Source organism: Corylus avellana, chromosome ca8 (assembly GCF_901000735.1).
Source record: "Corylus avellana chromosome ca8, CavTom2PMs-1.0".
Lineage (NCBI taxonomy): Eukaryota > Viridiplantae > Streptophyta > Magnoliopsida > Fagales > Betulaceae > Corylus > Corylus avellana.
This window is the reverse complement of record NC_081548.1, coordinates 18,403,553-18,419,954: the sequence shown is the minus strand read 5'-3', so window position 1 is coordinate 18,419,954 and position 16,402 is coordinate 18,403,553. Positions and strand designations below refer to the sequence as shown.

The 16,402-nt window shown below is 36.4% G+C and overlaps 1 protein-coding gene across 1 annotated transcript; it reads left to right on the top strand.

The window, feature by feature from the left end:
- The first annotated feature begins 5,812 nt into the window (after positions 1–5,812).
- LOC132189590 (uncharacterized) lies at positions 5,813–14,586 on the top strand. Its single transcript, XM_059604334.1, has 9 exons — positions 5,813–6,073; positions 6,167–6,288; positions 7,148–7,248; positions 8,899–9,094; positions 9,196–9,288; positions 10,812–10,871; positions 11,031–11,105; positions 12,096–12,176; positions 14,030–14,586. The coding sequence occupies exons 1-9, from the start codon at positions 5,983–5,985 to the stop codon at positions 14,402–14,404; spliced, it is 1,194 nt and encodes a 397-aa protein (XP_059460317.1). The 5' UTR covers positions 5,813–5,982; the 3' UTR covers positions 14,405–14,586.
- Positions 14,587–16,402: the final 1,816 nt, after the last annotated feature.

Here is a 16,402-nt window from a genome sequence, read left to right as displayed (position 1 = left end):
TTAGGGATGAGGTAGATGGGGGTGAGGAAGAGGATGGTGAGGAAGCTGGGGGTGGACATGTGGAAGAAATAGGGGGGAAGATGATGAAGATGATAGTGAAGATCTTTGTCCGAGTGACATACTTAGGTCGCCCGCTCCCAGTGCTAGTGACAATGAAGAAACATCAAGTCGTCGTGATGTCACCAAAAGAATTCCATTTACCAAAGAAGAGATGCAAAATCCAGTGTTGCAAATAGGTCATGTGTTTGGTGATGCGGTGCAGTTTAGAAAAGCGGTGAAGCAAGCAAATATTTTGAAGGGGAAGGATTTAGAGTTCCCAAGAAATGAAACCAAGAAGGTTATAGCTCGTTGCAAATACAAGAAATGTAAGTACAGGGTTTATGGGAAGAAGTTAAGGGATGAGTCCACATTTCTCTTGGTGTTAATGTATCCAAGACACTCATGCACTAGAAGATACAAGAATCACATGATTAATTCAGCTTGGATAGCTGAATGGTGCATGGACTCATTCAGAAACCAGCCAAACCTGCCTATAGACGTTTTGCAGAAATAGGTCAAAGCTAAGTGGAATGTAGATGCCCATGTTAGCTCATTGTATAGGGCAAGGAAGAAGGCGCAACAAAAAATTTATGGGAAGTTGGATGAGGAATACCATCGGTTATGGGACTACTGTGCAATGGTTAGGAAGACCAATGTGGGCAGCTGTTTAATTCTTATGGTTGAGAGACCAATGCCCGAGGTCCCATGTAGGTTTCAGAGGTTATATGTATCGTTCGCAACAATAAAGACAAGTTTCTTACAAGGGTGTAGACCTGTGATAGGTGTAGATGCATGCTTCCTGAAGGGTAGGTACAAGGGCCAGTTAATGGCTACTGTTGGGAGGGATGCCAACAATAGTATGTATCCACTGTCCATTGCGGTTGTAAAAGCAGAGACTAAGGACAGCTGGACTTGGTTCTTGGAGGCACTTATATCTGATCTTGGCCCAACACCAGCATAAGGGTGAACTTTTATATCTGATCGACAAAAGGTAAGCATACTTATGTGCATAATGTCTAACATTTAACTTACTTGTATGAATAATGTTGACCTATTTTATCTTACCATATGTGCAGGGCCTAGTACCAAGCCTCCAACAGGTTTGTCCCACAGCTGAGCACCGTACATGTGTGAGACACCTGTATGCCAATTTCAGAAGTGTCGGTCACAAGGAGATATTGCTAAAGGACATGCTTTGGACTGCTGCATCATCTTATACCCAGACAGATTTCCGTTATGCGATGGAAGAAATGAAGAAAGTAAGTGAGCCTGCTTATGATTACTTGGCAAAGATTGATCCCAGTACTTGGTGTAGGAGATGGTTCAACACATGGCCAAGTCTGACCTGGTACACAACAACTGTGCTGAGTGTTTCAACTCATGGATCCTGAAGTACAGTCAATTGACAATAATGTCAATGTTGAAAGGGATTAGGAATAAAATAATGAGGAGGTATGTAAGGAAAAAGGAGGTGATTGCTGTAATGGAGGAGGGTAGTTTAAAGCCAAAAATAATGGCCAAGTTGGAGAAGGAAGAGGATGGTGCCAGTCATTGTTGGTGCACATATGCCGGCGATGGCATTTTTGAGGTCGAATGTGAGGGCAAACGAGTTGCAGTCAGTGTGGAGGGCAGAACATGTGGGTGTAGGAAATGGGACGTCACTGGGATACCATGCAATCATGCCATATCAGCCATCTTATACTATGGTGGCAATCCAATAAATTATCTCAATGACTACTATAGTAAAGACAAGCACCTGAAGACATATCAACCCATCATCTATCCCGTGCCCAGTGAAGAGCAATAGCATAGGAGCAATCAACCGATTATTGAACCACCAAAGGCAAGGATAGCTCTTGGGAGACCTAGGAAGGTAAGAGTGAGAGGGGCTGAGGAGCTAAAAAATCCAAACGCCATCAGGAGGGGGGAACCAAAAACCAGTGTGGGCACTGTAAGAAATGGGGTCACAACAAGAGAACATGCACTACAAGACTGAGGCAAGATAATAGAAGAGAACAAGTACGAGAGTACTATAGATCCACTGCTGGAGTTTATTGGAATCTTGATATGGTAATTTTTAACTGCATGTCAAGATTCCTGTTATGGTCTTTGTGAAATTGTCTTACTAATGGTTATTTCATAATTTTAGTTGTTCATAGGCAATCATTTTTTATGTTATTTTGTAGTTGGATGAGCCATCTAATGTCGCATCAGGAAGTGGAAGCAAAAGACAAAGGGGAGGTACATCAACTAGTACTGGAACAAAAAGGCAAAGAGGAGGTCATGCAACCGATGTTGGTACTAGCCATGATGTAAGTCCTGTTTGTTTATTGTAGATTCGGATTTTAAATTGATAGTAAAAACAAAATGTGACATAATCTTTTTTCAAAAATATGTAGGTTGTTCATACTACTCCCTAACCAAGTGCACAACCAACTGCTCCAACTCAACTTCACGCATCCCAAAGACGTGCCCCACCTGAGCGTCGTAATAGCCAATCCAATGTAAGGCTTGAAGTATTTAGTGTATGTGCTGTTTGTGAAATTATTGAAGCTGTTGTTGTGTCTCATTTTGGATTGTGAATGTATGGCTTGAAGTATTTAGTGTATGTGCTGTTTGTGAAATTATTGAAGCTGTTGTTGTGTCTCATTTTGGATTGTGAATGTAAGGCTTGAAGTATTTAGTGTATGTGCTGTTTGTGAAATTATTGAAGCTGTTGTTGTGTCTCATTTTGGATTGTGAATGTAAGGCTTGAAGTATTTAGTGTATGTGCTGTTTGGGATGTGCATGTGACATAATCTTTTTTCAAAAATATGTAGGTTGTTCATACTACTCCCCAACCAAGTGCACAACCAATTGCTCCAACTCAACTTCACACATCCCAAACTCGTGCCCCAACTGAACTTCGTAATAGCCAATCCAATGTAAGCCTTATTATTTAGTGTATATGCTGATTTTGAATTTATTAAAGCCGTTATTAAAGAATTTGTTGTGTCTGATTTTGGATTTATTATCTAATATATTATTTTGATTAAAATCTACAGGCGGGTCCTGCAGTTAGAACCAGGAGAAAATTGTTGGGGTTAGCCACAAGATCAAGTGCTGCTGGTGATTTGAGGGTAGACGCTGGTAGTGTTAGGGACCCTAACCGCAAGGGCAAGCTGGTGATCGATATCACGGGTGAGCCTGCTGGACCACCGAAAATTTCAGGAGGTGGACCATTATGTGCTTGGGGACTTCCACGGGTAGGTGGTATTACCTTTAGGGTTGCCACCCCTGATTTTGACATACCCAAATCCCAAGTGGCCCCATGTGAAACAATTTCACCTAGAGTTACACAAAATGCAAAAAAGGACAAGGGAAAGGGGAAAGGGAAGCAAAAGATATGGCAACCATGAATGTTTCTAAGTTGGATGTAGGTTGTGAGTTAATGAATGTAATTATTTTGTGACATGAAGCCAGACAGATGTAATTCTAATATTTTGTCTTCACCATATTAGCCAATGTGGTGGCTTTCTAATATTATTAATGTATGTTATGTAATTATTTTGTGACATGAAGATAGGGTAATGAATCTTATGTAATTATTTTGTGACATGAAGACAAGTTAATGAATGTTATGTAATTATTTTGTGACATGAAGACAAGTTAATGAATGTTATGTAATTATTTTGTGACATGCATACATGTTGTAATATTTGGTGTTCATGTTGTTTGCCAATGTGGTGGATTCTTGGATGGTAATTATTTTGGATGTTAACATTTTACAAAACAATTTTACAAGTATTACAATATTTTACAAGTGTTACACAATATAGTAGGTCAATTACTTGTAGGTAAATTACTTGTATCGCACAAAAAAAGTCGACAACAAAATATTTTACTTGTCTCGCACAAAAATAGTAGGTCAATATTTTACAACGGTAGGTAAATTACTTGTATCGCACAAAACAATACCATGTAAATTACTTGTTTCACACAAAAAAAGTCGACAACAAAATACATTACATCATAGGGTTTGCACTACACATTTCATTACATGCTCAGGGCAATATCAACCTTGAGGAATATCTATTAGACATGGGATAAAACATCAATACAGCAAGGAGGATAAATGAACATGCTAAGGCAAACCGGTACTTCATCTCCTTTGCATGAAATTTGTTCTTCTGCGCTTGTAATTGCATTTCAAAATTAACAGATGCAACCTCCATTTTGGCCTTATATTCAGCAACTTCAATCTTGCATTTCAAAATTTCATTCGAGATTGTTGTTCCAATCTGCGCACGTTCAGTCTTCAAATTCTCCTGCCACTCAAATAGTTTTGAAACCACTCGCTTACCATGTTGACAAATATCCATATTTACCCATTTGAAAAACCCACATCCACAGTTGTCAGCATTCTACACAATCAAATCAACATAAAATAAGATCTCTCACACAACTATTATGTACCATAAGCCACCAACACTATTTCTGGACAAAAATAGTGTATCTCACGTCAACCAAAAATACCTCATTCCAAATCCTTCCTAGAGTTTCAAAATGAATCAAAATATATCACAACCAATTTCATGAACAAACTAAACCTTAAACCATACTCAACTAGCTTCAATCAAAATATAACACAAACTAAACCTCAAAATGAATCAAAATATATCACAACCAATTTCATTAATCAAATACCCAGCCAATCGAAAAAAATTCAGCAAATTTCCAGCTCAAATACCCAGCCAAGCAAAAAACTTTCAGCAAATACCCAGCTCATTTACCCAGCCAACCAAAATAATTTCAGCAAATTTCCAGCTCATTTACCCAGCCAACCAAAAAAATTTCAGCAAATACCCAGCTCATTTACCCAGCCAACCAAAAAAATTTCAGCAAATACCCAGCTCATTTACCCAGCCAACCAAAAAAATTTCAGCAAATTTCCAGCTCATTTACCTAGCCAACCAAACAAATTTCAGCAAATACCCAGCTCATTTACCCAGCCAAGCAAAAAAATTTCACCAAATTCCCAGCTCAAATACCCAGCCAACCAAACCAAACAAATTTCAGCAAAATACTCTGCTCACATTTTCGGCTAAGCAAAAAAAATTGCACCAAATACACAGCTAAAAACCGTAACCATCCCCAACATAATAAAAATGCCAAAATAAATCTTCCCATGTAATTTGCACATGTATAAAACCTTTTATTGAAATTCAGTAGCGTGAATGCGGTTAAGATGCGTGATCTCCTCCCACATTTGCACATTGGATTGTTGGTTCCTGTTCCTGCATCGATCACTTCACTGACTTCACTCTCGGCTTGATCCATAATGGGTATCAAATGGGTATAACCAAGCAGAATGATGAAATGGTCAGCACGAAGAAGAAGAACAAGAAACGCGGGCCTGCCCAAAGAAGAAGAAAAATGTGGAAGAAAAGTGGAACGAAAAAAGAAGAAGATGATTTCGATTTAAATGGTGCAGAAGTATGGCAAGAAAGAAGCGACTTCAGGGGTAAAACGAGGCTTCCCATAATTCTTTCGCACGTGCGCGGCACGTGTGACCCATTCCGTTAGAATTTCATAGAAAATCCTAACGGAAGGGCTAAAGTGAACGAAACTCAAATTTTAATACACGTAAGTGAGATGTTTTGAACAATGGGGGGTGTCTGCAAAAAGCACAAAAATATGAAGGGTAAGTGAAGTTTTCCCTAAAAATTAATAATCGCCCGGGCACTAACGGTTATTAAAAATTAATAATTGCCCGGCGGCTATTGTTGGTGCAGCCTGCAGCAGCCATACCAAAAGCTTTGGCATCGTTAATGGATTCCAAGCGACTTTGGTTGCACGCGACAGCCCACTGAGAATAAAGGAAGCCAAAACATTTTGCAGAATACAAACGAAGGCAAAAGCCTAAAAGGAGTTGCAAACTCGAGTCAGAGACAGACCAATCACATGGCCTCCCAAGCCGGAGGTTGCAAGCGCTTGACAGCCGTCATAACCCTAGTCCTCGCCGCAGCTCTCTCCGCCTCCACTGCCCTCTCTCGTAACTCTCTCTTTCTCTCTCTCTGACTCGAACACAGGCGCGCGCATGTGTTACATGTAGCTTGCCTAATTTTTCTATATTTATGATTCTCAGTCTATTTCTGGCGGAGAAAATCGAGGGGTTTGGAATCCAAGGTACGAGAGCTCGAGAAATCCCTCAAGTCTTCATTGGGCAAGTGTGTTGCTGAGAGGCAAGGTCGTATTCGGGCTCAGCAGGTGCTCCACACTGGACATTTCTTCTTTCCACACCACCCCTTTTATTTTTTTGATTGTTCCCTTTTATATTTTCAGAGTATTTTGCTTTTCTTGTTACTCTGCCTGTTCCGAGAAGTAATGTAAGAAAAAAGAGCCAAATGATTCATTATTAGGTGGGTTTCCCTTTTTTTTTTTTTTTTTTTCCCTTTCTCTCTTTCATATGTGTTTTTGTTTTGTGGGCAGGGATGAAATGGGATCGTGGGTTTTATTTTTTAAAGGTGAATAAGTTGCGAATTTTGCGAATATTGTTGTACAATATGCTTATGCGTCCTTCAGATTTTCGTGGTTGATATCATGGAGTTTAGGAATTGGAATAATGAAAACTTAAGGCATTTGTTACTGTTTCAACTAAAATAGTGATTGTTTCTAATGTTTCTTTTTTTTGGGTTCTTTTTGTGTTTGTATTCTCATCGAAGTACGTTTTGTAAGAAAACCACTTGTTGAGACCAATAGTCTACACAAAGTTAAAGCTAGATGATGTTGTCTCATCCTTCTCCTAGGAAGCTTTGCAAGATGCTATTAGTGTGAAATTTTTGTTTTTGTTTTTGTTTATCATAGGTCTATACCAAAGTCATATAAATGAGATCCTTGTTAGCTATTTTTTAAAGGATTCTATAGCTTTCCTCATTGGAAATGTAAATATTGTAGTTACAAATTCTGTTGCAGCATCTCTTTCATTTCTTTCTTGTTAAACATTTCTATTTTTCTTTGTGTTGTTGATGACCCAGCAATCTCTAACTGTTTTTTTATTGTGCTGTTATATCTCATCGTAAGTATTTGTTGGGCTTAGTCATGTGTTTTGCTGATTTCTTTTTTATAGGCATTAAGGAAAGCACTAGCACATCCTAATTCTGACAATGTGGAGTCGTCTTCTTATCCCATGGCACCTATTGGTGTCATCCAATCATGCTTCTCAACGAGGTACTCACAATCATCATAATTTAGATAAGCGTTTCTAGCTATAAGAGTTTTATCCTTTTTCCTATAATTGTTTTCTTTCCTGAGATTGCATTTTATGGTATTTGAATTTCTGTCTAAAATGGCATTCAACTATTAAAAGAATATATATTCATTTCAAATGAAAATAACAATTTTCCCATTAAGGTGTAAGATAAGTAGACACGCTAATTATTCTGTTAGGAAACAAGAAGTTTACGTGAGTTCTTTTCTCTTTTTACCACCAGAGAATAATTATTGGTGAGAGATTGGAAAATTGGTGGAATTGTTTGGTACAGTTTGAATATATGTAGATTGCTTGTTGACCTTTAGAAGAGTTGATGTAGCGTGGCGGAGTGAGAAGCAAAATCTGCAAGCACAATAATTCACAACCCTTCTATAAATCCTAGAAAGGAATGCGCGGAGCTTTGAGGATCATGAAATGGGCAATACAGAATTGAAGCAAAGGGTGCTACAAACTCTCTTCTCTTGGAGGATATTGGGGTCTTCTTCGCAAGCTTCAACGCTTACGGAATTTATAGATTTATGTGCGTCCTTTTCAGTTTAAAGCTCGTGTAGTGAGCTCTTTTGTATACTTCCTGTGTACATGGGTTGCGCCCCTTGCGCTTTTTATACAATGACTTTTACTTATCAAAAAAATCCTAGAAAATTCTATTATAGGAAAACTGAAGAAAAACTCTCTTAAGAGTGTTCTTATTGATGAAATTGAGAAAATAACGTCAACTAGGCGGCTAGGATGCCCTTATTGTGCTTAAATAGGAGTAGGTCTGCAGCCCTAAGAAGTAAAATTACAAAATTGTCCTTTTTTAAAGATCCAAGTTCGATCAATCAAACTCTCGGTTTTTTCTCCTGTGGCATCAGCCGCAAGTTCGATTGATTGAACTCTCGGTTTTTCTTCTATGGCATCAGTCATAAGCTCGACTGATCAAAGGTCAAATGAAGGTCGATCGAACTTCCTGAATCAGATTTTCAGACTTCGATTGATGGCTCGTTTTGACTTGGTAAATGTTAGAGTTGGAAAATTTTTATGAAATACAAAATTATAGCTCTTTGAATCAGCTTTCCAATGCTACTCAACTTTCCTTCATCTGATATCATAATCATAAGATATGACCATTTTACTCTGACTGGTGTACTTGTAAAATGATTTGCATTAAGAGTCCAAGTTCGGTCAGAAGATATGCTACTTGGTTTATCCTGTTTGATTGTAACATTTGAAAGGTGTCATATATATTATTAATATATAGCATAAAAATGATGTAGGAAATGAATTGTCATCACATTGTTAATCACCCATAAATATAAGGAAATCATATATAGCAGGACAAAATTTCTATCATTTGCAATTTTTGTTTGTGCCCATTGCTGATGCTTTTCTCTTTTTGCTGCAATTTAGTGTCAGTCATGCTGATAGGAAGTCCCATGTTAGGTCTTCACTTTACTGCCAACAAGCTTAAGATATTTATGATACGGAGCCTGCACATTTTCTCATTGTGAAATTATTGTTTGTTGTTCGTGTTTGGTAAAAGCTTAATGAACATGACCATATAATGATGTATGTCTCTATGCTTCTTTAACATCCAAGAAATTAACTATCAGTTTTTGTTCTTGCAGAAATGGAACACCCAGGCAACCTTTACTTGTACCCCTTGCTAGGGCATGTTTGGTTTTTGATCCTAATCGGGTTCCTCCTGCATCCCTTGAGGGGCTTGGAGAATATTCTCATTGCTGGATTATATATGTTTTTCACCTAAATACAAATATGGAGAAGTTATGGAAGGAACCATCTAAATCGCGGTTCAAGGCGAAGGTATTGAGCACCACTAATTAATATTTTGTTTACCATGGCTCATGCTAATAATTGTTTCTTGTATATCTTTAACTCCTTTAAAAGATTGACTGGATGGATAGGTGAAAGTACCAAGATTGAAAGGTGGAAGGATGGGAGTGTTTGCTACACGATCTCCACATCGACCCTGCCCTATTGGGCTCACTGTTGCAAAGGTAAGGAGAAAAGAGGCAAATATTCATGTAGTTTTCCCTAGAGTGAGCGACTTAAATTTAGTCCAGAACTGGAGAGTTGAACTTTTTTAAAGTAGGAAAGACTTAAAATCCTGCAGAAATTTGACTTACAACATTTTTACAAAGATTATATTGATTTTTATCAAAGAATGACATGATTAACTAAAATTGTCCAAACAAGCACATGTCAACTCGTAGTTAGGGCTATAAATGAATTTATAGAAAGAATGATTAAGTTAATTGAACAGTTTGTGAATTCATTCAAAAATAAATGAATCGAGTTTAAACAAATTATCTAGATCGAGCTTAGCTCATGTTCAAATCAAAATTAAATGAACAAAGCTTGAGCATTTAATACTTGTTTCGATTCGCTTTAATTATAGCCCTACCTGTAGCAATTGGGATTATGGATTTTTCAGTTTATTAGGGGTAGATGGGATCTGTAATTGGTGAGAAAATCACTTGTTTGATCAAATATGCTACCAATCAACTTTTACCTAATATTTTAGTGTGCATTTGGAGGAGTACGTATGCAAGAAGTTTGAGGTTGATGCAAATGGCTAGAATATCTTCTGCTTTTTATGATTATCAATCAAAAAAAAAAAAAAATTCTTTGTATCAATCCTTTATCTGTTTTAGAAATATATTTTGTGGTTGTTTTAACAGCCATGTCAAGAGCATATTATGTTCATGTTTTTGTATCACTTTTTCAATACTAGTAACAAGAATTCCAGATAAGCCCTTTTTACAAATTAGTAGTTGCGACTCTCATGGAGGCAGCATAAGGTCCTAACCCATCTTTGATTTTAATCCTATCATTATCACCCCCATTAAATATAAATAAGGGAAAATTTCACTTAACCCCCTTGAATTATCGTCGCTTTTGCAATTACCCCCCTAAACTTCAAAAAATCTCTATTTAATGTATCCGTTTTTCAATTTTACCATTCCATTAAATCCTATCAAAATTCTCAAAATACCCCAATTTTTTTTTTTTTAATGTATAAAAAAATTTCACAGATTCAAACATGGGTATTTTTGAAAACTTCGTTACATCATGACCAATGCCTGAATCCTTGCAATTTTTTTCTTTTTATTTTCCTAAAAAAATGAGAGGTATTTTAGGAATTTTGACTCCCCTCCGTTAGGATTTAATGGAAAATCTTAATGGATAGGTGAAATTGAAAAAACTTGAAAGATGGATACACTAAATTGAAAGTGTTTGAAGTTTAGGAGGGTAATTCCAAAGTTTAGGAGGGTTAAGTGATGTTTTCCCTATATATAATGTATATATGTATGTATCTCTCTCTCTCTCTCTCTCTCTCTCTCTCTCTCTATATATATATATATATATATATATATATATATCCAAGTTACTTCCAATACAATTTGATTTCTGTTCCAATTTTAAAGTGAGAAATTTATTCCTTCAAATAAAAGACAAATATGCCACTTAAAAGGTGGAATATGTTCAGTTTGTTAAAGTTAGACTCTCTGTACTCTAGGTGGAGGCTGTACAAGAAAATATGGTTCTTCTTTCTGGTGTGGATCTGGTTGATGCAACGGTAAGTTTTCATTGCTTTTATTTACTAGCCACACTAGTTTTACTTTATGGGTTTCTTTGCTTCCTGTTTATTTGGTGCAACTTTGAACCATATGCATCTAAGTGTGATGTTGATGATTCAAATCACATAGTCAAACTAATTGTTTGAATTTACCCACAGCCTGTGCTTGATATCAAACCTTATCTACCATACTGTGATGCAGTTGAGGGAGCAAAAGTGCCGAAGTGGGTATCGGTATTTCTCTATTTTTCTTTAAATAATGTAATTCCACATATATGATATTTTTTACTTCTTGCTTGTGAGAGAAAGTGATGTTCAGTCATATGCATGAGCTTTATTAGCGTTGATAAGCACAAGCTATAAACCATTGCTATTGTTTTATGGTTCTTGCACTTCATACTCCAAGGTGCATTTGCTTTTAATCTGGAGAGTAGAGTACTTTAAATCTAGTGTACACAGAAGGACGCCAGTTTAAAATGTGGCTAGTTGTGTAATCCATATTACAGATGCCAAATGTTTGCTGTATCAAAAGTTATGGGTGAGAAACTAATTTAGAAGCGTGAACATTAGCTGTCAAATCTAGTTGTTCCATGAAAATCTGAACATAATTTTTCAACTGTAAAAGACATAAGTGCATGGTAAAGATGTAGCATTAGCTGTTATGATGATGATGATTAGTTGATTACTATGATTATTATTACTATATATATTATTATTTTATGCTTAAAACTAAATGCAGATGCAGAATTTGTTTTTGATGATGTTGAACCTCACCACGGTAGGCCCTTTGGACCACCCCTGAAGAGTAAACCCCGGATACACGACCCCATTCAGATTATATATGAATAGAAGTTCAAAGCATATGAAAAATATGCCCTTGTACAAATCTAAAAGTACATAACAAGAAAAACATATGTATGCAATTGCTGCTTGCTGAGAGTAAATTGGGTATTGTGTTGGGTTTAGATCTAAACCCACGAAGCCTTAGTATCCTTTTCTCAATATTTTGTTTTTAAAATTTTCTCATATTTGCTAGTATTTTACCCTCACTGCTTATACAGTTAGTATTTTGTACGATGGTGGTAATGGAATAAACTGAAAGACCCTGATAACCCATCTCCCACCCCACACACACACACACACACACACACACATGCTTTTCTCTTTCAGAAATGCTTTTCATTACTTCCTTCTTATTGGTGAATTCTATTTTTGTATTCATAGGACGACAATTTGTTGGCAGTGGCTTCTGTTAGCTTCTCTGAGGGTTTCCCCTCCACTCTTGCTGATTGTTGGGCTACGATAGTAAGTGGTTCAATACTCTACATATTAGACACATGTCTGATTTCGTTTATTCATTTTTTTATTTATTTATTTTTTATTACTTGATTGGATAGTATATATTGTGCCTATTATTATTTTTACCAGTGTAGGGACGCACACACTGACACTGCATGACTGACTGCCACAAACAAAATTTTTTGAATTAAGATTTCATTTTACTATGCAGCATAAACCAAGTAGCATATGTTACAGAAGAATGTCATGCAAAAAAAAAAAAAAAAAAATCAAAATAGGGATTTAAATTGAGGTAGGAATATTTTGATTGAAACCAGTTTGCTGACTGTGGCTACCCCAATTTGGTTGGCTCATAGCAGCAGCCACACTCCAATCTGGTCGGTTCATAACAGCACCGGCATTTTGATTATGAAGCATGTGTTAAGGCATGCTTTGTTTGGCTAATAGTCCTGATAAAAGTCGTTATATTATGTAAGGCACCATCACAATTCCCGTCCATTAATGTTTCAAATACACAAACAAAAAATGAAGAAGATTAATACATGAAGCTGTCAAGAAGAAAATCAAAATGTAAAAAGTTTTCTCCTTGAAAATGATAGGTGATATAGCATTAATTCCATTCAAATAAAACACTTTGTTCTCTTGGAGAGTGACTTGGTCTAACTCGAATGAGTTTACTTTTTCTGATTTCTTAGAGCTTTGTAATTCTTTTTCTAATCAGTAGGGGTTTCTTTGTATACATCCTGTGTACATGGGTTGTGCCCCTCTGCGTGTTAGTTAATATACTTATTACTTATCAAAAAAAAAAGAAAAAAAAAAGTGAAACTTGATGGGGTGGACTCAGGCTCCTTTGAGGGCGGTCTTTTTTGCGTGGTCAGCGGCCCTAGGCAAGATCCTTACCTTGGATAATCTAAGGAAACGGCATGTTATAGTGATGGATAGATGTTGCGTGAGTAAGAGGAATGGTGAGTCTGTTGACCATCTTCCTCTTTGCAACCTCACTACATTTCCTACTATTCTGACAAGATGCCAGACATGGTCCTCTATAATTTCTTGAAACTACATGAATGTGGATTTGATTGATATTATGTTAGAATGATCAAGAGAATAGGAGAAATCAATTATTCTAGGCTGGAATGATCTTATCTTAGGTGGGAATATATCCTCTTGCTGATTGCAGGCCACATAAAACTGATGTTACTATTGTCGTCACTCTTTTCCATCTATGATTTCTAGAGTAAGGTTTCCATCTATTGTACACATCTGTGAAAGCAGATGTGCTTTCGTGCTTAATCTTTTTCTACTTTTTGTACTCTAGAATAGTCAGCCGTGGCCTCCCTATTCGTACAATGTTTATGAATTGGTCACTTGAACAGTTATTTGAACTTTTGCTCAGTTGAAAACTATGTGATACATCTCTTGCTGTTATCTAGCAAAAAGCCAAATCATCTATTAGCTTAGTGGTGTGGAGTAATCACGGTGATACCTCAGTAAAAGTGGAGCTCAGGAATTTAGAACTCCTTGATTATTATAGACCTCACTTTGAGAACTTTTATATTGGTTGTAAAAAGAAAAGGAAATGGTCAAAAAAAGAAATGAGAAAAAAATGGTGGTTTAAGTTCATGGACTAGATTCTCATTCAGCCTAGCAATAGTGATTGCTTGCTTTCGAGTTGTTTTTTATGTGGCGTGGGTTGACCTTATGGCTTATATTAGTTCAAGAATTAATACTCTCTCCATCATTTTCCCCTAAATTGTACTATTTACATACTATGCATTCATCTACATTAAACTGCATTGTATCAATGTAGTTTATTTGGCATTTTCTCAGTGATCCTGCAATTGTTTTCCTTATTTCAGGATAAGAAGTCACTCTATGCATCATCAGATGAGCTCCAAAGCTTAATAAAGCAGGTGCTTTCATGGGATATTCGGTCACTGTCTCAGAGAAATCGACCTCATGATTCTGATGTTCAGACAAGAAATGGTGAACAGTTGGGTAATGCTTCTGATTCAGACAGTTGCAAAGATGAAGAAGCTTCTACCCTCAGAGCTGATCCGGCTTCTCTTTCTTTCGGAGATATAATTTATCACCTAAATTTGGAAGGAATGGACGTCTCTTATAAAATCGATTGCCATGGAAATGTCGTCGTTGAGAAAGTTGCAATTTCATCTGGCATCCCAAACACTCGACGAAAACCGCTGCGATTTTGCAATACGGATAGACAAATTTAGTGACTCATGGTGTTTGGACCTAATATTGTGGTTTCAATGCTTAGGGTTCCTAATAACTTTGATTTTCCAAAGTTTCTGTTAAACATTTGGGTTTCCCACCATTTTGTAATGCGATGCAAGACCTGGTAATAGCATTTTGGCTTGGTTATATTATTTGTCATAAACTTGTATTTTCATTTTAACTTCAATTCTTTAGAAGCTGAAACATGGGCACCTTGCAGGTAGGATTCAGTACCTCATATATTTTTTTTCCATTGAATTTGCAAATGGTCATAACCAACTTTTGTGTTGATCTTAAGGTGTAGTTCATTCGGTTGGAACCATGCCTCGTGAAGGTTCAAATCCCTTTCTCCCTCTCCCTTCCCTTGGATGGTCAACAGAAAGAACTTTTGTGTTGGGTGATGTTTCATGGCTCCAATGCCTAGAGCTTATAGTTCTAGGTTTACTAGTGGCTCTTATTGTTAAATGCGAGTCCAACCACATCCTCTCCTACCCATTATCTTTGTTGGGATTCACAATGGTTAGCAATTTGGACCGTTATTATGCGAGAATTTACTTATAATCTATCATTCAAAAGAAATTTTGAACTGTCTAATAATATAATCAAGCAAGTGGATTTCATATAAGCTCTCTCTCATAATAGTTATCCGTAGATTCCAATCCATCATCCTCTCCTCACCAAATCTGTGCGCGCATGCATAAACAACTTATAAACAACTTATAAAGTACGGTTCTTATGATTAACATATTTGAACAAAAATATAGAAAATTGTTGTTTGCATAATCAATACAGCATTAATGATTATTGCTAAAGCTGAAGCCTGCCCAAGGTTCCCCATGTGATGTAATAATATAACAACATAAGTAAATGTTTATATTAATTGGTTAATAGGTGCCGTTTTTGCCTTTCCCATAGCCCCACAGGCTCAACAAGACAACAACATTCGTTGCCATCACCGCCGTCCCTTCTCCATACACTTTAATAAAGAAAAGCTGCTCAAATAATATATATAAATATATAACATTATTTATATATCAATCCATGTGATGTGCCTTTGGCTCGCTGAATTAGCATTGAATAGCGAGTACCCTACCCTACAGTACAAGCTAAGGATTTTCTCACATGGTCGGCAAAATGTTGACATAAATTTTGGACCGTCCAATTATTTATTATATGAAATATTTTACATTAACAATTGGAACTGATTATTTCCGTGTATACTAATCCAAGCTATTGAACTTTCTTCCCGACAAAAGAAAAGACGCGCAAACGAGAAAATAGCACGACACCGTGTTGGATGTCGATGTCAAATGTCAATCAACCGTGTGGACTTCCTTTTTCAATCCCACCGCGGACCACTTTCCCCTCTTCCCAACGTCCTACCTACGTAATATTTTTTTCATATTTGCCCATTTGGATGGCGTTATTTACTCGAGTGCCATCCGACCGACGGCTCCTTTAAACTACCTTATTAATTAGCATTGATTATTCATATTTATCCAGAAACATGTCTCGACAGGTTTGCTATTGCATTTGGGAGGGACTCAAAAAGTCTGTTTTAAAAAAATAGTATTCGTTTGGTAAAAAAATTAAAAATATTTTTAAGAGTAAAAAAAGTTTAAAAATGACAAAATCGCACTTTTGACAAAAGTTTCATTTTTAAGCTTCAGCTAAAAAGTTCTTTTTGACTTAAAAACTATATTTTTTAAACACAATTTCAAACATACTTTAAATAGAATTCTTTCTACCACATTAATATCTTACCATGCTGATGTGACATTATTAATTTATTTTGGATAAGTTATTACTAAAAAATAAAATAAAATAAATGGTGAATTGACATTGCAGTGTCAATAGAATATGAAATGTAGGATATGTGAAATGCTAGGCGTTCTTCTAATGTTTTCTTGGTATCCTCACAACTGTAATGTAACTTTTAAAATCACCGTTAAATTTGAGATTATTATTATTGACTTTTAATCTATTGGTGATTTTAA